The sequence below is a fragment of the Zingiber officinale genome, chromosome 9B, assembly GCF_018446385.1.
Source record: "Zingiber officinale cultivar Zhangliang chromosome 9B, Zo_v1.1, whole genome shotgun sequence".
Classification (NCBI taxonomy): domain Eukaryota; kingdom Viridiplantae; phylum Streptophyta; class Magnoliopsida; order Zingiberales; family Zingiberaceae; genus Zingiber; species Zingiber officinale.
This window is the reverse complement of record NC_056003.1, coordinates 116,949,249-116,971,356: the sequence shown is the minus strand read 5'-3', so window position 1 is coordinate 116,971,356 and position 22,108 is coordinate 116,949,249. Positions and strand designations below refer to the sequence as shown.

At 39.5% G+C, this 22,108-nt stretch overlaps 1 protein-coding gene across 1 annotated transcript; it reads right to left on the bottom strand.

Annotated features, from left to right (window-relative positions):
* Positions 1-671: 671 nt before the first annotated feature.
* Positions 672-12,424, bottom strand: LOC122024998 (protein ALTERED PHOSPHATE STARVATION RESPONSE 1-like). The gene is made up of 5 exons (XM_042583750.1): positions 11,103-12,424; positions 10,945-11,022; positions 10,625-10,839; positions 10,212-10,435; positions 672-1,489 (listed from the first exon to the last, which is right to left on the bottom strand). The coding sequence occupies exons 1-5, from the start codon at positions 11,983-11,985 to the stop codon at positions 826-828; spliced, it is 2,064 nt and encodes a 687-aa protein (XP_042439684.1). The 5' UTR covers positions 11,986-12,424; the 3' UTR covers positions 672-825.
* Between the last annotated feature and the right edge of the window lie 9,684 nt (positions 12,425-22,108).

Here is a 22,108-nt window from a genome sequence, read left to right as displayed (position 1 = left end):
ATATTTTTTTAAAAAAAGAATCTATAATTTTAGACCAACCTCATTATAGTAATATGTTCTAATAATGTGATTTTAATGTTTAATTTTATGAGAATCATGTTATGTTACGAGAAACATAATTTATTGCTCAAGTAAACCACCGAGATGAGATGACGAGGACTTGCGAGTTGTATTTAATCAAGCAATATGTAACTTCTTAATAGCTCAATTATTTTTGTAAGCAATTTAGTTTTTGGATTAAGTAAACCAATGCATACACAACCTCGAAAAGTCTAAATAATGGTTGATTCCATTGAGGTTCCGAATGGCAATGCTAGTTTGGTTCTAGACTTGCGCGGAATGGGCAATGCCAAACTTGGATGAATGGTTGAAGCATCGAAGCATTAGTCGCCATCGGCCAAACTCCGTAGAAGATGGTATCATATGTCAACCTCATGAGTATGGACACAACTATGAACAAACAAATGCATATACTTTCTATATTACCTCCACAATGTAGCCGAATTGATAGTCAGATGATAGAGTTGTTTCATTGTATGCATACATAGAAGTCTATCTAATGATTGATTCCATTGAGGTGACATTCACCACCAAGAGACCTAGTTAGGGGAGATCCTTCGCAAGTCGATCTTCGATCGGTGTATCAAGCATTAATCCAAGACTCCTTGATCTTAAGGCCAATCGATAGTTCATCTCAAATTAGTGAAAACCTCAAACTTTGAAACAAAAACCACACTAAAGCATTAGACTGACTGAACCAACAAAAGAATTTGCAGTTCCTCATTTATAACTACACAGATTTTCATAATCATGTGAGAGGAGCATCTAAAGCAGGTACCTCATCCCTGTGTTTGAATAAGCAACACTCGCAATCTCGTTGCTCTGCTTAACATCTTCGTAAACTTTCAGGGCACCCTCTGAGAATTTTGTCAGCCTATCAAACACCCTCGTCAAGCTTGCTTGCAGATCATCCAAGTTTAAATGTTTCTCACAATTTCCATCTTCCTTGCTCTCGGGTACTCCAATTTTTTCCGGTTCATCGGGCACTTTGCCTAGCTCCTTGCATTCTACTTGATGCTCTAATGCATTGTGAATAACCAACACAGCGCCCTTGATAGAATCAAGGAGTTCTTCAGCGCGAAGTGAGTTGAGCCCTGAAAGCCAGTCACTGCAAACTACAAATATCGGCGGAGAAATGGCTTGACGAGGTGGAAAGAGAGGCTTCTTCCTTCCTTTTCTGCATTCCTGTGGTTGCAAAATACATTTTTGAAGCCAGCCATTGAGTGCTTTCACGTAGGACTTATGAGCATCATCCCAGTTCAGAAAGCGGGAGCCAAAGTATTCAAGTTCGCGTTCTAGGTGAATCAAAGCCTGTTTGTAAACTTCACTTTGTGTTGCGGCCGCCAAGGTCTTCGCATGGTAAGCCAATGATATTTTGATGAATTGTGTGTGATGGCATTCGAGCATTGCTTTCCACATCTTTGTCAACCTGAGAGATCACCAATCTAGTTTTAGATTATATGATTGCACACTATAGACACTAGACAGAACAAAGGTAGGTTTGGATTAAAAATGCATTGATCTAAATATGAAATAATGTCATTGTGCTCGTATATCGGTATTGGCAGAAAATATTGTGAATAAAGACATGCAAAATACTGCATAATTGCACTACAATGATAACCAATACATAGAAATTCAGTACATGGATCTTCACTTTGTTGTTACTATGAGGTAGATAGTGGATGCTAACTATCACTAGGGTTGAGCAAAATATCGGTCGAACCGAATTGAACTAAAGCGGTTCGGTTAATTCAAAATTTTAATTTTTTTTTTTAAATATAGCTTCCGTTCAGTTTCGAGTTTAGAGCTTAAGATATTGATTTATCCGATTAAATTGAACCAGAGTCTAGAGATATAATTGTTGGTGCAATCGGCCTCTAGGGTTTCGATATTTGATAATGTACCTTAGTTTGGTCAGTTTAACCAAGGGTTGATCTAAACATGACTTGATGTTTGGAAAAGAAAAGTCTAATCAGGACTAGATGACTAACAAGAGCAAGTCCTAACCAAAGGATAGACAAGTAAGAAGTCTACTGAGTGACTAGTCTTAACTGGAGGTTAGACAAGGGGAAGTCCTGGTGAGTGAAGTCAGGCCCTATGAGTGAAGCTAGGTAGTGAAACTCCTGATGAATGAAGCCGGACCCTAGTGAGTGAAGCTAGGTAGGGGAAATCTTGGTGAGTGAAGCTAGGTAGTAAAAGTCCTAGTGAGTGAAGTCATACAATGGAAGTCCTAGTGAATGAAACTGGGCATCCCTAGGAGAAGGCAACAGTAGGTAATATGTGATCGACTGATTTCCGGTTGACCGTGCGCAGTCGACCGGACCAGCGAATTATTAATAATGCTAACACTGTTTTGTCTTTACCATTTTATATCTATGGTGCTAACTCAGTGTTGCAGGCAAGTCTTAGTAGATCGGCTTGGTCAAGTACTAAGCAAGGCTAGAGAAAATCCAAACAGGTCTGAAGGACCAAATGTTTGGCAGGTAAGTAAAAGTAAGTGACTGGAGGAGAGTGACTCGGTGAGAACGCGCCCCAATTAAGGGACAGTAGGCGTCGGTCAGATCCATTTTGGATCCCTAATTTTGAAACCTTGACTAGTTCCTGCTCCTAGAAGGACAGGAACTAATTACTACTTATTATCACTGTGCTAACTTTGTTTTGCAGGTTAGATGTTTTAAATTTGGACTAACACAACTTGCAGGGCAAAAGGAGCAAAAAACTTTCGGATGAACAGTACCCTTAGGCGCCTTCGCACTGTTCATGGAAGGCGCCTTCCAAGAGATAAACTTTGAACCCCGTCGCAGATAAGGCACAGCGAAGTCAGGATCAAATTTACCACGTTGAAGGCGCCTTCAATGGCTATGGAAGGTGCCTTCCATGTCCTTTATAAGCCAGTCTCGACCAAGCATCAATACACAACTGATATATGAGCTACTGCGTGTCCATTTGAGGTTCCAATTGCTCCAACTTCCTGCTGTGACTTTGCTGCGAAGCTATTGCGCCCGATTACTGCTCTGAGGACTTCCGATTGCGACCGGTAGACTGACACCGACACACAAGCATTTTTCACTTCTATCCCTACGTGTCGGTAACGAAGTTATTTCCTTGTACTTAATTATTGAAAAAGAGAAGTGTAGCGTGTTACACTTCGCCTATCCTCTTTGTACTTGATCCCCTCTTTCGGACGTACCGAAAGAGGTAATTTAGTGGATTACTCATCGATAGGAGTCGCCGAAGGCTCTGAACCAAGTAAAACTGACCGTGTTTGATTGTGTTTGTTTTCTTACTTAGTTTTTGTTGCGTACTTATCTTTTAAAATTCAAAAAGAACAAATTTTCAAAACCACGTGATTCCCCCCCCCCCCCCCCCTTCTCATGTGCGACTCGATCTAAGAAGTGGTATCAGAGCGAGATTCTGCTCTGAATTGGTGCAACCACCAATCAAGCTAGGGGGAATTATTTTATTTTCTTTGGATTTCAATTTTTCGCATTCTATTTGAATCGGTAAAATTTACCTCTTCAAATAACTTTTCTTTGTTCGATTTTTATTCGAAGTTGATGCAACACCACTCGAGTCTTCGATTTTTCCTTTTTACTTCAGACTCTACTAATCCAAGACCTAGTCTTGAGACATTCTTTCTTATTTTCTTGCGAGATATTTGAAATGGAGCACAAAGAGACGCTCGGGCGAAATGTCAATGAACCACCTCCATATGAAATGTACATGAGGCACGAATTCAATCTGTGGATGATGCAAATGGAATGCTTCATCATGATAGGCGACTTCGACTGTGAAATAGCATTGAAAAGAACTACTCAAAATTCAGAAACAAACCAAAAGGTAATAAACTTTATTTTAGAGTTATTGCCTAATAAAATTGTGTGCAGAATCGGAGAATTCAAATATGCCTACGACTTTTAGACCTAGCTAAACGAACTTCACGAGGATGTGTCACAACTAGAAGATCGAGTCGAACTCAAGCTCGGATCTGAATTTAAATATTCAAAGTCATCCTCAAAACTAAACTTAGGAGAATCAGACCAAACCAGCTTCATGACATTAATAGCAAAGGAGGTAGAAGAATCTGAATCAGAGTTAGAACAAAAGTCAGAATCCGAATCTGAAATGACAGTGGACAAGATGGAGAATCCTAACAAGGATTCAAAAGGTAAATTTGTAAATTTAAAACTTAAAGATTATATAACATGCTTTAAGTACAATGAAAGAGGACATTACAAAAGTAAATGCCCCACTTATAAGACTCAAACTACACAATCGGAGTTAAAGTAGAAATCAATATCAAAAGTCCAAAAAGGAAAGGAGCACATCCAATGTTTCAAGTACAGAGAGATGGGTCACTACAAACATCAATGCCCATAAAGAAGGCCCATGGATCCAGGGGGAGCAAAGATTAGTAAGTTTATAGTACATGAAAATCCTATTTTTTTTCTACGTGTTAATAACTTAGACAACCACTATTGCTCAAGTTTAGGCTCTCCTCAAGAATTAGATATGCTTGCTCACTTAAACAAATCAATTAACTCAAACAATTTAACTAATAAAGTTAACTCAAATCTAAATAAAAACAACTCAAAGTCATCATATAATGTTTTAAAGTTTAAAAATTTATCTTCAAACGTTAGAAGCTTAGAAAACAAAACAACTTTTTGAAAGATAAACTTAATAAACTAGAAAAAATTATTAATGATTTTATCAACATACAAAATTTAGACTTGGGTTACAAGTCTAAATCAAATTTAAAACTTAAACTTCATAAACAAAATTATAATCAATTATTTTTTAATTATGAAACTAATTAATAAAAATAAAATAAAATCGACACAAACCCAAAACCTAAAACCCAAGAATATATTCCGGGGGGAGACTCCAAACTAGTTGGCACCTTCAAAATCAATAAATTTATCCGGATGGATAATTAGGACTAGTCTAAAAAGGGACAAAAGTTTAACTTGATCAATGGTACTGGTGAAGTTTTGGATGATAGTAGGTTAGGGAAACTCTATCTATGCATGTCTAAGAAGATATGACTTCGACCTGATGCATTTGGCTTAATGGAACTAACTGAAGCTACCCCTTACGAATCTTAACTGGTTAAACCAGAGTTTTATACTAAGTTCAGTGGATAGAACTATTTGAAAAATTTTGAAGACATGATTACTCTAATGATGTCCGGGTGACTCACCACATCTCAGAAGTTTATCCAAATAATATCTATTTGTTGAACCCAAAGTTAAACTTGAATCTAACACAAAGTTAAACTTAACCCTAAAATTCAACCTAATTCATCTCACAACATTATAGGATTTCCTAATTGAAAATATAGATCGGGCAAGATAACTAAGGATTTAATTCAAATTCAAATTATAAATTAAAATAAATTAAACTAAAATTAACCTAAAATTAAATTATAGTAAATTAAATTAAATTCAAATATACATTTAATTTAACCCGAAAATCAAAATTGAATTAAACATATGTTAACTAACGTATTACATCACTTTAAAATATTTAAAAAATTATTTTAAAAATCCTTTTGGAAATTATTTTAAAAATTCTTTTGGAAATTCTTTTAAAAATTCTTTTTAAAAACCTATAAAAATTACTTTAAAAAAAACTTTTAAAAATTATTTTAAAAATCTTTTAAAAATTACTTTTAAAAATCATTTTAAAAATCTCTTTTAAAAATCTCTTTTAAAAACTTCTTTTAAAATTATTTTTAAAATTCTTTTAAAATCCTTTTAAAAATATTTAATTTTTTTTATTTATTTTAAAAAAAAACCTTTAATGAAATCATAAACTTAAAGTTTAATTAATTTAATTAACTTAAACACAAATCTTGATTCAACAAATAATCAACTAAAACTTAATCTAACTTAAAATTAAAACTTAAAACTTAAAACTTAAGACTTAAACTTAATTAAATAAATTCAAACATAAATTAAATTTAAACTTCAATAATATTTACCTTAGTTAATTATTTCAAATTTTATCAACTTATCTAAATTTAAGTAACAATCAAGTAACCCAAATTTTAATTAGTTAATCCCAATTTAATATTTCATTTAATAATATGAATTTTAATTATTCTAATCAATTAATCAAACCAATACTAGTGTAAATTAATCAACTGAATAAAATTAATTACTTTCAATAATTAATTCAATGTTTACTATTAATCTAAAAATAATTGTAACTTATTTATTAATTCAAATTAAGATTAAATTATAGTTAATAAGTTAATCAGATGTTTAATTATTAACTCAATCTTAACTTAATACATTAACATCTTATCTATTCATTAATCGGTTAATATGAAAACAACTTGACTTAAATATAACTCAAGATTAAACTAAAATTCTATTTCTAAATTCAAAATAACTAAATAATTCATGATTAATTAATGATTCAAGATGTTAATTAATCAAATTCATGATTAATTTTGGATTATTTAATTTAGAATTTAAAAACAAAAAAAAATCAAATTATGTCTACCTTGGATAATACATATTAAGCATCTCTCTAAACACGCAAAATTATCATGTTTGAAAATCTAGAAAGGTTGAGATGCTAGGAAAAGAAAATTGAGTCATGATTACAATTAGTATACACTCTTTAAAATGATTGTTGACCAACACTTAGTGACTTGGTCCTTTAAAGTCAAACTATAAACTTGTAGACCCTGACACATAGGTGATTAATAAGGGTTTCCTAAGGAAGTGTCAGATTAAGGGAGAGACTTATTTAAAAGACAAATTTAATCAACATAGTATTTTTAAATCCTTATGAAAATTTCTTTTTAAAAATTATTTTGAAAACTCTTTAACAAAAGTATTTGAAAAATATTTTTCTTTCAAACTTTTGAAATTATTCTAAAATATCTTTTTAAAAAATATTCTAAAGATAGCTTAAATATTCTTTTAATTTGGATTCAACCCCCCAAGACAATTTCCTTATAGTTAACAATGATTCCTAAAGGTGTGCCAAGTTGAGGGGAAGTCTTGATTGAAAGATTAAACATAAATTTCAAAATTCTTACAAAAATCAGTTTTACAAATATGTGAAAGTCCATTTAAAATTACTTTGAAAATCTTTTAAAAAATACTCTTTTGCAGAACTAAGCTTAGTTCTTAACATTATTTGGAATATTGCTTTGAAAACACCTTGAAAAATATTTTGCAAAATTCTTATAAAATTTTATGTTTGAAAATTGTGTGCAACATATCGTTGAAAAATACTAGAAGAATTTTTTTCTTTTCAAAAATATTTTGAAAATTGAATGTCAAAAGTTGCTTAAAAAGTTAACTTAAAAACCAACTTTAAAAATTAGTCTACAATACCACCTTGAAAAATTATTTTGAAAGTCCCCTTTAACAACTACTCTAGAAAATTACATCTTAATTATGTTTTTAAAACACTTATGTCTTTCAAATAATATTGTTAGTGCAAAATCTAATGGAGAGTAACCTTTAGGTTATGTCTTTTTGATGTGTGTCAAAGGGGGAGAATGATCTTAAGTTAGAAAAGTTAAGATTTAAGTTAGAAAAGTTAAGAATATTTCTAATCCCAAACTTTTCGAAATCTCTCAAACTTTGAGAATTAACCCTTAAAGACCCAAGTTTAACTTAAAAAAATTATCAAACATCAAAAAAGGGGAGATTATTGGTGCAATCGACCTCTAGGGTTTCGATGTTTGACAATATACCTTAGTTTGGTCAGTTTAACCAAGGCTGATCCAAATAAGACTTGATCTTTGGAAGAGAAAAGTCTAGTTAGGACTAGATGACTAGCAAGGGTAAGTCCTAACCAAGGATAGGCAAGTGAGAAGTCTACTGAGTGACTAGTCCTAATTGGAAGTAAGGTAAGGAGAAGTCCTAGTGAGTGAAGCTGGGTAGTGGAAGTCTTAGTTAGTGAAGTCGAACCCTAGTGAGTAAAGCTAGGTAGTGGAAATCTTGGTGAGTGAAGTTAGGTATGGGAAGTCCTGGTGACTGAAGTCGGGCCATAGTAAGTGAAGCTAGGTAGTGGAAGACCTGGTGAGTGAAGCCGGGTCGTAGTGAGTGAAGTTAGGTAGTGGAAGTCCTGATGAGTGAAGCCGAACCCTAGTGAGTGAAGCTAGGTGGTGGAAGTCCTGATGAGTGAAGCCAGGTAATGGAAGTCCTATTGAGTGAAGTTGGGCATCCCTAGGGGAAGGCAACCCTAGGTAATATGTGCGCGCGGTCAACCGGACCAGCGAATTATTAATAATGTTAACACTGTTTTGTCTTTACCATTTTATATATGTGGTGCTAACTCAGTGTTGCAAGCAAGTCTTAGTAGATCAACTTGATCAAATACTAAGCAAGGCCAGAGAAAATCCAAACAGGTCTGAAGGACTAAATATTTGACAGATAAGTAAAGGTAAGTCACTGGAGGAGAGTGACTCGGTGAGGACGCATCCCGGTTAAGGGACAGTAAGCGTCGGTCCAGGTTAGGTCCATTTTGGATCCCTAATCTAAGACCTTGACTAGTTCTTGGTCCTGGGAGGACAAGAGCTTATTATTACTTCTTATTATCATTGTGCTAACTTTGTTTTACAGGTTAGATGTTTTAGATTTGAACTAACACAACTTGCAGGGCAAAAGGAGCAAAAAGATTCGGATGAACAGTACCCGAAGACGCCTTCAAGCATTGGAAGACGCCTTCGCACTGTTCATGGAAGGCGCCTTCAATAGCCTGAAGGCACCTTCCAAGGGATAAATTTTGGACCCCGTCGCAGATAAGGCATAGCGAAATCAGGATCAGATTTACCACGTTGAAGGTGCCTTCAATGGCTATGGAAGGCGCCTTCCATGCCCTTTATAAGTCAGTCTCGACCAAGCATCAATATACAACTGATATACGAGCTACTGTGCGTCCATTGGAGGTTCCAACTGCTCCAACTTCCTGCTACGAAGCTGCTGTGCCCGACTACTACTCCGAAGACTTTCGATCGCAGCCAGCAAACCGACACGGACACATGAGCATTTTTCACTTCGATCCCTAACGACGTTATTTCCTTATACTTAATTACTGAAAAAGGGAAGTGTAGCATGTTACACTTCGACTATCTTCTTTGTACTCGATCCCCTCTTCCAGAGGTACCGGAAGAGGTATTTTAGTGGATTACCCATCGATAGATCCGCGGAACTTGGGTATTGGAGTAGCAGTCGCCGAAGACTTCGAACTAAGTAAAACCGACCGTGTTTAATTGTGTTCGTTTTCTTACTTAGTTTTTCGTTGCATACTCATCTTTTAAAATTCAAAAAGAATAAGTTTTTAAAACAACATAATTCCCCCCCCCCCCCCCCTCTCTCTCTCGCGTGCGACTCGATCCAACAATAACTACCCCGAACTATGACTTATAATGTTTAACACTCGATTGATAATCATTAGTCAACTTATGATGAAAAAATTAATGACTGAATTAATTGAATTTTTTATTAGTTCAGTTTGTTTGATTTTCATAGGAAAGTTTGGTTAGTTCAAAATTTTTTTTTTATTTGTTCTGTTTCGATTTAGGGCTCAGGGTTTAATCGGTTCGTTTATTAACCAATTGCTCACCCCTAACTTATCACCACAACTGCATACGACCTTATCAACTATCATCGATAAAGTTTGACTTTTTATCTTTATTATTCTTTAATCCTTGCACATTTGTTTATAAAAGGGTGTCCTTTTATGATAGCAAAACATCAACTAGAATATTGAGAGAAATCTTCACATGATTAAAGGCGTTTTACATTTGCACATCACATTGAACCATTTTCATAATTAATACAAATTGAGTATTACAAGAGCAAGTGATTGGAGAAGTCTAGCAACAAATTCTATACAACTTTTACTCTTATTGAGTTCATTTTTTTCTATCTAATTATACTTGTTGTAAGTGATTGTGAAAAGAGCACGTGTAACAACCTTTTTTTCTTACTTGTTTTTGAGATTGTGATCTATTTGCAAAAGGTTGAAGTACGGGTCTTTTAATCTACTCATAGCCATTGTTGTAATTAACAAATAAAGGAGTATGATTTAGTAAAAATCACTTTTGCAGTGTATGCTTAGCATGACGATTTTCAGCGTACTGATATCACAAATGAAGGATTATAAAAGCATACCCTTGTACGAGCTCCATCAGTTGCGGAAGTAGTTCTTCATCTCGCATCTTCTCGATTCTTTTTGAAATTGAATCAACTGAATGAATGGCCACCCTCAATCGAGAGTGCAGATCCTTGACAACAGCTCTGGTTTTGTCGATTACTGCTGCACTTGAATCTCTAGCAATTTGATGCCTGAGTAAGTTGCACTTCTGATCATATGTCCTCCTGATATGCTCACTAGCCTGAAATAACAGAAGATACAATAATGTGACTATGCAAAACGAGTAGCAATTAGTTCATACAATTGGGAATTCGATAACTAATTGGCATACTAAGCGCAACATCAAATCATGTAAACTAGGTCATTACTAAAAGTGTATGATTATTCAACTGGTGAAACTTGTAATTTCAAATCATTTCAAACCAAATACCTTGATTTCATCATATAGTTTCCGTTCCCATGCATATAGCCTTTCGAGTGTGGATGAATGGCTTCCCGATATCATAGAAAACTCATCAACAAAATCACTACAAGCGTCTCCGGCATCATCATTTGTAGCTGTTGCAAGAGGACTTTTGGATGATGATGAGAGAGAGGAGATGGAACGGTTCCAAGTGATGATTTTCACAGCATTCTGGTTAGAATCTAAGCAACCCATCAAGTTAAAAGCAATAAGGTAAATTATCAGTAAACTGTATGTTACGTTAACGTAAGAATGCACGATCTTCCATGAAATTTGTTACTTCTAACCTTTATACTTCTGAGAAGTTTCTCCTGTACAACAAACCTGACTTAATATCACCAGAACTGAGTAAGCATGAGGTTTGCCTGTGGAACCAAGAATTTCATGACTATCACAAATGAGATATCAGCAATGCAGTAAAACTAATGGAAAACAAGTTATCCACCTATTATCTCAGTAGAGATGCCAAGCTTGATCCTCTTTGTCTCAAGCATCCTTGAAACCTCATCGCCAGCTTCAGCAGCACGAAGAAATCGGTTCTCAATGTCCCTCATACTGGACACAAAATCTTTAGCTCGATGTGTAATGAACTCAGAAAAATCTTCCCTTTCAGGACATATTTCCTTCGGCAGCTCTGTTTCTCTGTCCTTATGACTCTTTTCCCGTACCGAATCAGTGGACTGGGGTTCATGATTGGTCATCTTCTCCTTGTAGATATCAAGTGACTCTTCCTTGAATGGAGCAACTTCTGCTTCCTTTATCTGTATCAAACCTACCATCCTACTAACTTTTGAAGTCTGATGGCATTCTGTAGTTGGCATGCTAACTTTGCCAGCGACTCCGACGGGATCAAAGAAGTCCCATGATGAATTGGCATCAAGAGGAGGTGGTGGCGGTGGCGGCGGAAGGGGGAAAGTAAGAGAATCCTTGCCGACAAAATGGTTTGCTGATTGATGATCAAGTGTCACATTTATAGAGGAGGCCCCTGTTGCCCTCATATAGCTCACATTGGCAGCTGTAGGTGTCAATGGACTTGCACTTAATGGCGAACCAACACACTCGACAAACCGAGAAGGTGATGGCGATGCATAAGAAGAGTGTGATGGAGATTTGTCGACTTCAGAAGTAGAAAGTGCTGATTCTACCAAAAGGTCGGCCTCTGCAAACTGCCTGAGGGCAGCCCCAAAGCTGCGAAGAGATTGGATGTAAGAGAGGTGGGCTGCCGATAGAGCATACCTCGAATCAATGACCTGCTTGGTATGCTCTATGCGATATTTGCAGAGAAGCAAAACGCCATTTTTAGATGGTTTCGATGCAGAAGTTCCCATCTCGATGGATGAAACAAAACCCTACTCAGATCATGAAACCCTTGCGCCTCTCAACAAAATCCAACCTAGAAAACTCGAATCAACGAAGAGACAATGGCCAAGAATCGACCTTCTGGGCCACGGGAGCCAATCCGCACAAAATGCTAGCCTCCATCGTCACATTCCCGTCGCCAAGTCCCGGCCTTTCCTCCCAAAATCTCGGCTTGGCTTCAGGATCCGGCGCTGCGATGAGAAACAGAACCTCAAGCGGCGGAGCGATGCAGCTGTTTTGGCCGGAAGCCAGCTCGAGCTCATCAGCAAGACCACCTGACCTGGACTCTCCCCTTTCTTCCTCGGACCGTGCAGGAGGAAGAGGACGAGCACGAGGCCGAATGAGAGACAAGCAAAATAAAGGCGGAGGATTCGAGCGGGGAGGAAAGAGACAGCCATGGCCTCGAGTCGCGTGAAATCCTAAAGCAGCAACCAAATACACATTTAATGATTTAAGTCTTCATTTTACATATTTGTCAAATTTTTTTGATATTTCTTAGATACACCCCTCCATATAGTCGACAATGCGATAGCAAGACCTAGGACGAACTCTCCAGGTAGAAGATTCGAATCTCACATACATTATAACGAGTTTGACAAACTGTATGATGATGTTGAATCATCTATTATGATCGATTTACCTTTCTTGATTTATTCTGTTAATCAATAAAATTTTTATGAATCGGACCTTCCATGATTGATCAGATAGTAAGAGATTGGATCTAGATTATATGAAAAAAAAAATTCAAATAAGATTATTATGTTTTTATGTTAATTCTAATTTATCAAAGAGCGCACGTGGAAATCTAAATTTACCAAAAGACGTACATTACTTTGATATTTACCAAAGAGCGTACTTTTTTAAATACATTTCCTATTTTATCCTCCTGATAATTTGACTTTTTCTACTATTTTTCTTTTCTTCTCTCTCTTCTCTCTCTTCTCTGTCGGCAGAAGATAGGAATAACATTAGTCAATTTTTAATCACATTTTAATACATTTGAAGAAGCCAAAATAAATAATGGACACCATATTTGGACTCCTTGCAATTTTAGAAATCCACAGGAACTGAAATAGGTGCAATCGGAGCTTTCTAGGTCGATCAGTGGGTTTCGATCAAAACCCACTGATGGACCTAGAGAGCTCCGATTGTACTCATTTCAGTTTCTATGGATTTCTAAAATTACAAGGAGTTCAAATATGGTGTCCATTATTTATTTTGATTTTTTATAGATGTTAACAAGCAAAATCAAAGAATCGACATAAAAGCCTACGTTAGACCTGTTATGGAATCATATCAGGCCCAACGTGGGCCTGATATCATTCCATATCAGACTCACGTTAGGCCTGATTTGAGCTCATATCAGGCCCAATGTGGGCTTTTTTGTCGATTTTTTTGTTTTGCTTGTTAACATCTATAAAAAGCCAAAATAAATAATGGATAGCATATTTGAACTCCTTGCAATTTTAAAATCCATAGAAACTGAAATGGGTGCAATCAGAGCTCTCTAGGTCCATCAGTGGGTTTTGACCGAAACTCACTGATCGACCTAGAAAAATTACAAGGAGTTAAAATATGGTGTCCATTATTTTTTTTGGCACTCCTAGTGGTGGACCAGAGGTTTTGAAAACCCTAAATATCTCTTTATTTCTTTTTTTTATTTTTTTATTTTTTTATTTTTTGTTGTTACTAGGCCTAATATCTCCCATATCAGGCCCACATTGGGCCTGATATGGGGAGATATCAGGCCCACATTGGGCCTGATATGAAGAGATATCAGGCCCAACATGGGCATGATATCTCTTCATATCAGGCCTAAAAGAAAAAAGGAAAAAAAAAAAGAGAGATTTAGGATTTTTTAAAACCTCTGGTCCACCACTAGGAATGTCAAAATAATAATAGACACCATATTTGGACTCCTTGCAATTTTAGAAATCCACAGGAACTGAAATGAGTGCAATCGGAGCTTTCTAGGTCGATCAGTGGGTTTCGATCAAACCCCACTAATGGACCTAGAGAGCTCCGATTGCACCCATTTCAGTTTCTATGGATTTCTAAAATTGCAAGGAGTTCAAATATGGTGTCCATTATTTATTTTGACTTTTTATAGATGTTAACAAGTAAAATTAAAGAATCGGCAAAAAAACTCACATTGGGCCTGATATGGACTCAAATCAGGCCTAACGTGGGCCTGATATGGAATGATATCAGGCCCACGTTGGGCTTGATATGATTCCATATCAGGCCCAACTTGGGCTTTTATGACAATTCTTTGATTTTGCTTGCTAACATCTATAAAAAGCCAAAATAAATAATTGAGGTCATGTATTTAATCTTGAGAATTAGATGAACTCATAGGACTTAGTTCCATGTCATTCCGAGCTCTCTAGGTACATCGACCGATTTTCACATATTTCGGGCAAAATCGGTAGATGGATATAGAGAGTTTGAAATGACATGAAATCATGTTCTATGTGTTTCTCTAGTTCTCCTAATTATATCTGTTGAATACTTTTGAAAATCCTTAATTCTTCTTTTTTTTTTGTTTAGGCCTGATATGAAGAGATATCATGCCCACGTTGGCCCTGATATCTCTTCATATCAGGCCCACATTGGGCCTGATATGGGGAGATATCAGGCCTAGATACAAAAAAAAATAAAAATAAAGAGAGATTTAGGATTTTCAAAACCTCTGGTCCACCACTAGGAGTGCCAAAAATAATAATGGGCATCATATTTTAACTCCTTGCAATTTTAGAAATTCATAGAAACTGAAATGAGTGCAATCGGAGCTTTATAGGTCGATCAGTGGGTTTCGGTCAAAACCCACTGATGAACCTAGAGAGCTCCGATTGCACCCATTTTAGTTTCTATGGATTTCTAAAATTGCAAGGAGTTCAAATATGGTGTTCATTATTTATTTTGGCTTTTTATAGATGTTAACAAGCAAAACTAAAGATCGACAAAAAAACCCACATTAGGCCTGATATGGAATGATATCAGGCCCAACGTGGGCTTTTATGCCGATTCTTTGATTTTGCTTGTTAACATCTATAAATTATCAAAATAAATAATGGGCATCATATTTGAACTCCTTGTAATTTTAGAAATCCATAGAAACTGGAAATGAGTGCAATCGGAGCTCTCTAGGTCCATCAGTGGATTTTGACCGAAACCCACTAATCGACCTAGAAAGCTTCGATTGCACCCATTTCAGTTCCTGTGGATTTCTAAAATTGCAAGGAGTCCAAAAATGGTGTCCATTATTTATTTTGGCTTCTTCAAATGTATTAAAATGTGATTAAAAATTGACTAATGTTATTCTTATCTTCTGCCGACAGAGAAGAGAGAGAAGAAAAGAAAAATAGTAGAAAAAGTCAAATTATCAGGAGGGTAAAATAGGAAATGCATTTAAAAAATGCGCTCTTTGGTAAATACCAAAATAGTGTACGCCTTTTGATAAATTTAGATTTCCACGTGCGCCCTTTGGTAAATTATCGTAATTTAGATATTCTGTTCCTAGAATCGACTAATCTTGCATGCGGACGGCTTGACCCCACTTCCCGCCCATAGATAAATTCGAAAAATACATAAGACTGTTAATGTGGCGCTCTAACATCATGAGTACAGGCACCGTAGACATTTGATATGTCCAACAAGAGAATCAAAGGCTCGTTCTATGGGAGAATGTCCTGTCTCTTATCATCGGACTGTGCCTAGGAGCTCGATGTGGGAATGACGGAGTAAACTTTCGAAAGTTATAACTTTTAACTCGGCTATAAGAACAAGACGTTCTTTTATTTGTATCAAAATTCCTTCAGAGTTGTAGATGTGTCACCAGACGAAACCCTTAACTAGTCAACTTTTAGATAAAAAAATATTATTTGAGGACTTTTCAAAGGCTTCGAACCAACGTGATCGAGAATATAAAATTTGATCCGAATATGACCTGCACATAGGGTTGTAAATGAACCAAGCGTTCATGAACAAGCTTGGTGTTCGGCTTGGTAAGAGTTTGTTTATGTTCGTTTAATATGCATAAGATTAATTAAACAAACAAGCTTGAACAGCTCGTTAAGTTAAATAAACAACCTTGAACACATATGTGTTCAGCTCGTTAACATTCGTGAACAACGTGTTGAATAAGTGAATGGAGAAGAAATGGAAGAGGAAAGAGGCTCCATTGTGAATGGGAATTTAGTCCCACATTGGAAGTTTCAAGGTAATTTTGTTGGTTTATATTGATTCACATACATTGAGGTTGTTAACAAATGCATGGGGAGAGGCTCTCTCTCGCGCGTGGGTGTATAGGAGGGGTGCAAATCCAGGGTCCGGATTTGCACTGAACGCGCACACGAATGTCGGACCGGCCGTTTCACTGCTCGACTAATAATGATCATCAAGATCATTAACTCTGGTCATTGATTCGAGCTCCTATATAAGGAGGGGACACAACAATAGGCTCTCCATTTTTTTCCCCTCCTCCTGATAGCAATCGGGTGCTGCTCAGTTCGTCGTGACCACCAGTGCTTGGTCGGATTCACGGTCGCCCATTGTATCCTGGGAAATAGACGACCCTTGTAAGCCTCCAAGCACAGTCGGAGGTGGGCGAATCTATTTCAAGGAAACTGCGACTCTCGCAAACCTCGGTCAGTTTTCCTGGTCGGTTTCTTCGTCCGCCCGGTTAGCCAGTCTGCTCGTCTGATCTGTCTTTTGCCAGATCAAGAACTGTTCTGGTCTGCCGCTCTGTAGACCCGCCCTTCCGCTCTGCAGACCCGGTCTTCCACTCTGCAGACTAGCCCGGTCGTTCCGTTTTGCAGACCTGGTCTTCCACTCTGCCTGCAGACCTTGTCTTCCGCTCTACAGATCTGGTCTGGCGCTCTGCAGACCTGCTCTACCTCTCTAGTCTTCCGCTCTGCAGACTAGCCCTGTCATTCCGTTATGCAGACATGGTCTTCCGCTCTGTCTACAGACCTTGTCTTCCGCTCTGTCTGCAGACCTTGTCTTCCGCTCTGCAGATCTGGTTTGGCGCTTTGCAGACCTGCTCTACCTCTCTGGTCTTCCGCTCTGCAGATCTGGTCTTCCGCTCTACATTCTAGCCCGTCGCTCCGCTCTGCAGACCTGGTCTTCCGCTTTGCAGATATGGTCTTCCGCTCTACAGATCTGGTCTTCCACTCTGCAGACCAGCCCTGTCGCTCCGCTTTGTAGACCTGGTCTCCCGCTCTGCAGACCTGATCTTCTGCTCTGCAGATCTGGTCTTCCTCTCTGCAGACCAGCCCTATCGCTCCACTCTGCAGACCTGGTCTTCCGCTCTGCATACCTGATCTTCTGCGCTGCAGACCTGCTCTACATCTCTGCAGACCTGCCCAGCCGCTCTTTGGCACTTAGCATAAACCAGCCCCTGCTAACAGCCTGAGATTATCCGCTCAGGTCATTTCGACTGTAAGTTGAATTTAATTCAGTGTAGCTTAAATTCAACTAATACCCATAAATCTCCGGCAACAGATTGTTTGTGTCCAACACAACGTTCATGAACAATATTCGTGAACAATGTTCACGAACCATATTCATTAATAAAACTCTTTTCAATATGCTAAATAAATTTAAATTATCAAATTCAATAACCAATCAAACAACTAAAAGTTCCAAACAATCAAATAAATTTGAATTGAGAGCTTGATAACATCTAAATGAATCAAGCTCGAACCAAGCTCAAGCCACGCTTGAATTGATAGCTTGATAACATCTAAATGAACCAAGCTCAAGCCAAGGTTCAAACAAGTTCACGCTCATAAAAAATAAACCAAGCCAAGCTTGAACACTCGTTTCAAAAGTTTAGTTCATTTTAAGCTCAACTCGATTCAGATCAATTATCTTATCAAATAAATTTAAATACCCTAAAAATTAGCTCGACTCAACTTATTTACAACCCTATTTGCACTTGCCACGGGGGCCGATGTTTTACCAATCTTTTTCTTTGCAAGTGGCTTGTCCACATTGCATATGCTTGGAAAATCATATCGTGATTGTATGAGAACAATGAATGCATGCGCCTTCCTATTCACGTTGAGATATAATTTAATAGCATTTACAATATAATTTATAATATTATATGGGTTCATACATGAGGAGTGGACGGACCTTCATTCCTATGATCTCTTGGAAATTTAGAACCGTTTGGCCAAATCTCAATGTCACTGTCATTTAATTATGACATTTGGTTGCTTAGTCAATTGTCGGATAAAAAAACAATTGGTCAATTAATATACCACCTAGTTTAAATTTTATATTATGCCAATTGCATAGATAATTTTAAAAATATTCAAATATTGTATCCTATATCCATTTTGTTTCTTCGCTTATTCACATTTGCTCTGAATCGACTGCTATAATGTAATAATTTATTTGATATATATTTTTTTAAAAGTTTTTAATGTAATAATCGATTATTTTTAAATATATATACATTAAAAAGCCTTCTAGATAAAAAAAAATAATTACTATGAGTATAGTATATATTGACTTAATGTTTAAGGGCGAGGATAATTGGGAGAATTAGACGATGAGTCGATTTTGATTGAAACCAGCTAATAAATTTAAAGAACTCATAATAATAACATGGAACAAAGTCTTATGAGCTTGTCTAGTTCTTTTGATTATATCTATATTCTTAAACATCAAATTTGATACTTAGTAGTGAATTTATAATCATAAAAGATATTTTAATTATTTTTATTTTAAAATAACTGCTGATCCGGTGATAAGGACGGGGGACCCTCATGGGCGGAGGGTCAAAGACACGTGGAGGTCAACCCCAAGTTCGCGCCGAACGGAAGCATGCCGGGCCGAACGGAAGCATGCTGGGCCGAACGGAAGGATGACGCGCCGAACGGAAGGATGCTGGGCCGAACGGAAGGATGACGCGCCGAAAGGAAGCATGTCTGGCCGAACGGAAGCATGCCGGGCCGAACGAAAGGGTGCTGGGCCGAACGGAAGGATGCCACGCCGAACGGAAGCATGCCGGGCCGAGCGGAAGCATGCCGGGCCGAACGGAAGCATGCCGCGCCGAACGGAAGCATGCCGGGCCGAACGTAAGGATGTCGGGCCGACCTGACATTCGGCCAGGAGCTTCCCGGGCCGGACAGAAGGCAACCCGGCCATGGGCGGGTTTCCGACGCTCATAGTGAAAAGGGTCACCGGGCCGAGCGGATAGCCCGCTCGGCCGAAGCATAAAGCATCGTTGCTGTGGAACACTCTCAGCTGAGCACCCGGTCGGACCGATACTTACGCCCGGTCGGACCTATGCCTGCCGAGCGGATGAATGCTTGGCGTCAGAAAAAAGGAGACAAGGGCAAGGGGACATTAGGGAACATCATTTTCTGACAGCAGACATGTTCGACGACCAGGCCATACATAGAATCGTACGACGGAAGGACCTGCTGTCCCATCAAAGAGGTGATCAGACTGTATAGTATGGTGTCAGACATGTTCCTCTGACAAGCTCATGCTAAGGTATGGTACCAGGACATGTGTACGCCTCGGTAGGTGTGCCCGAGCCTCCCCACAGCTCTATATAAGAGCCTTCATACTTCGCCGGAGGTATGCGTTCTTAGATATTCGAAGTCACCTCTTTGTTGCCCACTTGCCTGACTTGAGCGTCGGAGGGTCGCCGCCGGGAACCCCTTCCTGGCCCGAGTTCTGTGCAGGTTCGCCGGAGGACCGTACGATCAGTCGGAGATCCACGTCAGTGACTCGGAGAGCGCCACGTGCCCAGCGTCCGTTGGTTCAGCTTTTGGACAGGATCAATTTGGCGCCGTCTGTGGGAACGCACCTGCATCCGAGCGGAAGCAATGGACGAAGCTGGACGACCGCATACGGTGATGCTCTCCATGGAGGAGCTCGACGCTCTGATCGAGGCAAGAGCGGCTAAGCTTGTGGAGCAACAGAAACAGAAGGCGCAAGCCGAGCGGATGGAGCAACAAGCGACGTCAGAGTCAGGAGGCCGAGCGGAAGCCGAGTTTCAACCGGAGAACATCTCACCAAGGGGCCGAGATAACGATCCGATCGGCATTCAAGGGGAAGCGCACCGGGCGGGGCGAAAGGTGTGCCAAATGTAAAATATGTTATATTCTTTCCGTTCGGCTGTATACATGAAATGCAGAAATAAAAGCTATTAGAGAGAGACGAGCCGGCGTCTATAAACCCTCCGAGCGGAAGACCGTCGAGCTCCGACGTTAAAAATCGAGAGACGAGCTGGCGTCTATAAACCCTCCGAGCGAAAGACCGTCGAGCTCCGACGTTAAAAATCGAGAGACGAGCCGGCGTCTATAAACCCTCCGAGCGGAAGACCGTCGAGCTCCGACGTTAAAAATCGAGAGTCGGGCCGGCGACTATAAACCCTCCGGCCAGAAGACCGTCGAGCTCCGACGTTAAAAATCGAGGGTCGGGCCGGCGACTATAAACCCTCCGGCCAGAAGACCGTCGAGCTCCGACGTTAAATATCGAGAGACGAGCCGGCGTCTATAAATCATCCGAGCGGAAGACCGTCGAGCTCCGACGTTAAATATCGAGAGACGAGCCGGCGTCTATAAATCATCCGAGCGGAAGACCGTCGAGCTCCGACGTTAAATATCGAGAGACGAGCCGGTGTCTATAAATCATCCGAGCGGAAGACCGTCGAGCTCCGACGTTAAATATCGAGAGACGAGCCGGCGTCTATAAATCATCCGAGCGGAAGACCGTCGAGCTCCGACGTTAAATATCGAGAGACGAGCCGGCGTCTATAAATCATCCGAGCGGAAGACCGTCGAGCTCCGACGTTAAAAAACGAGAGATGAGCCGGCGTCTAAAATTGAGAGACGAGCCGGCGTCTATAAACCCTCCGAGCAGAAGACCGTCGAGCTCCGACGTTAAAAATCGAGAGATGAGCCAGCGTCTATAAACCCTCCGAGCGGAAGACCGTCGAGCTCTGACGTTAAAAATCGAGAGTCGGGCCGGCGACTATAAACCCTCCGGCCAGAAGACCGTCGACCTCCGACGTTAAATATCGAGAGACGAGCCGGCGTCTATAAATCATCCGAGCGGAAGACCGTCGAGCTCCGACGTTAAATATCGAGAGACGAGCCGACGTCTATAAATCATCCGAGAGGAAGACCGTCGAGCTCAGACGTTAAATATCGAGAGAAGAGCCGGCGTCTATAAATCATCCGAGCGGAAGACCGTCGATCTCCGACGTTAAATATCGAGAGACGAGCCGGCATCTATAAATCATCCGAGTGGAAGACCGTCGAGCTCCGACATTAAATATCGAGAGACGAGCCGGCGTCTATAAATCATCCGAGCGGAAGACCGTCGAGATCCGACGTTAAATATTGAGAGACGAGCTGTCGTATATAAATCCTCCGAGCGGAAGACCGTCGAGCTCCGACGTTAAAAATAGAGAGTCGAGTCGGTGACTATAAACCCTCCGAGCGGAAGACCGTCGAGCTCCGACGTTAAAAATCGAGAGTCGAGCCGGTACTATAAACCCTCCGAGCGGAAGACCGTCGAGCTCCGACGTTAAAAATCGAGAGTCGCGCCGGCTACTATAAACCCTTCGGCCGGAAGACCATCGAGCTCCGACGTTAAAAATCGAGAGACGAGCCGACGTCTATAAACCTTCCGAGCGGAAGACCGTCGAGCTCAGACGTTAAAAATCGAGAGTCGGGCCGGCGACTATAAACCCTCCGGCCAGAAGACCGTCGAGCTCCGACGTTAAATATCGAGAGATGAGCCGGCGTCTATAAATCATCCGAGCGGAAGACCGTCGAGCTTCGACGTTAAATATAGAGAGACGAGCCGGCGTCTATAAATCATCCGAGCGGAAGATCGTCGAACTCCGACGTTAAATATCAAGAGACGAGCCGGCGTCTATAAATCATCCGAGCGGAAGACCGTCGAGCTCCGACGTTAAATATCGAGAGACGAGCCGGCGTCTATAAATCATCCGAGCAGAAGACCGTCGAGCTCCGACGTTAAATATCGAGAGCGGCGACTATAAATCCTCCGGCGGAAGACCGTCGAGCTCCGGCGTTAAATATCGAGAGCCGGGCG

Bases quoted from the DNA above. Each gene is read 5' to 3' on its own strand.
- LOC122024998 (XM_042583750.1), bottom strand. From the start codon at position 11,985: ATGGGAACTTCTGCATCGAAACCATCTAAAAATGGCGTTTTGCTTCTC. The intron at 10,436-10,624 runs GTATTTGGTTTG...CTGTTATTTCAG, and splicing joins AACTATATGATGAAATCAAG to GCTAGTGAGCATATCAGGAG. The intron at 1,490-10,211 runs GTATGCTTTTAT...GTGATCTCTCAG, and splicing joins CTGATGGAGCTCGTACAAGG to GTTGACAAAGATGTGGAAAG.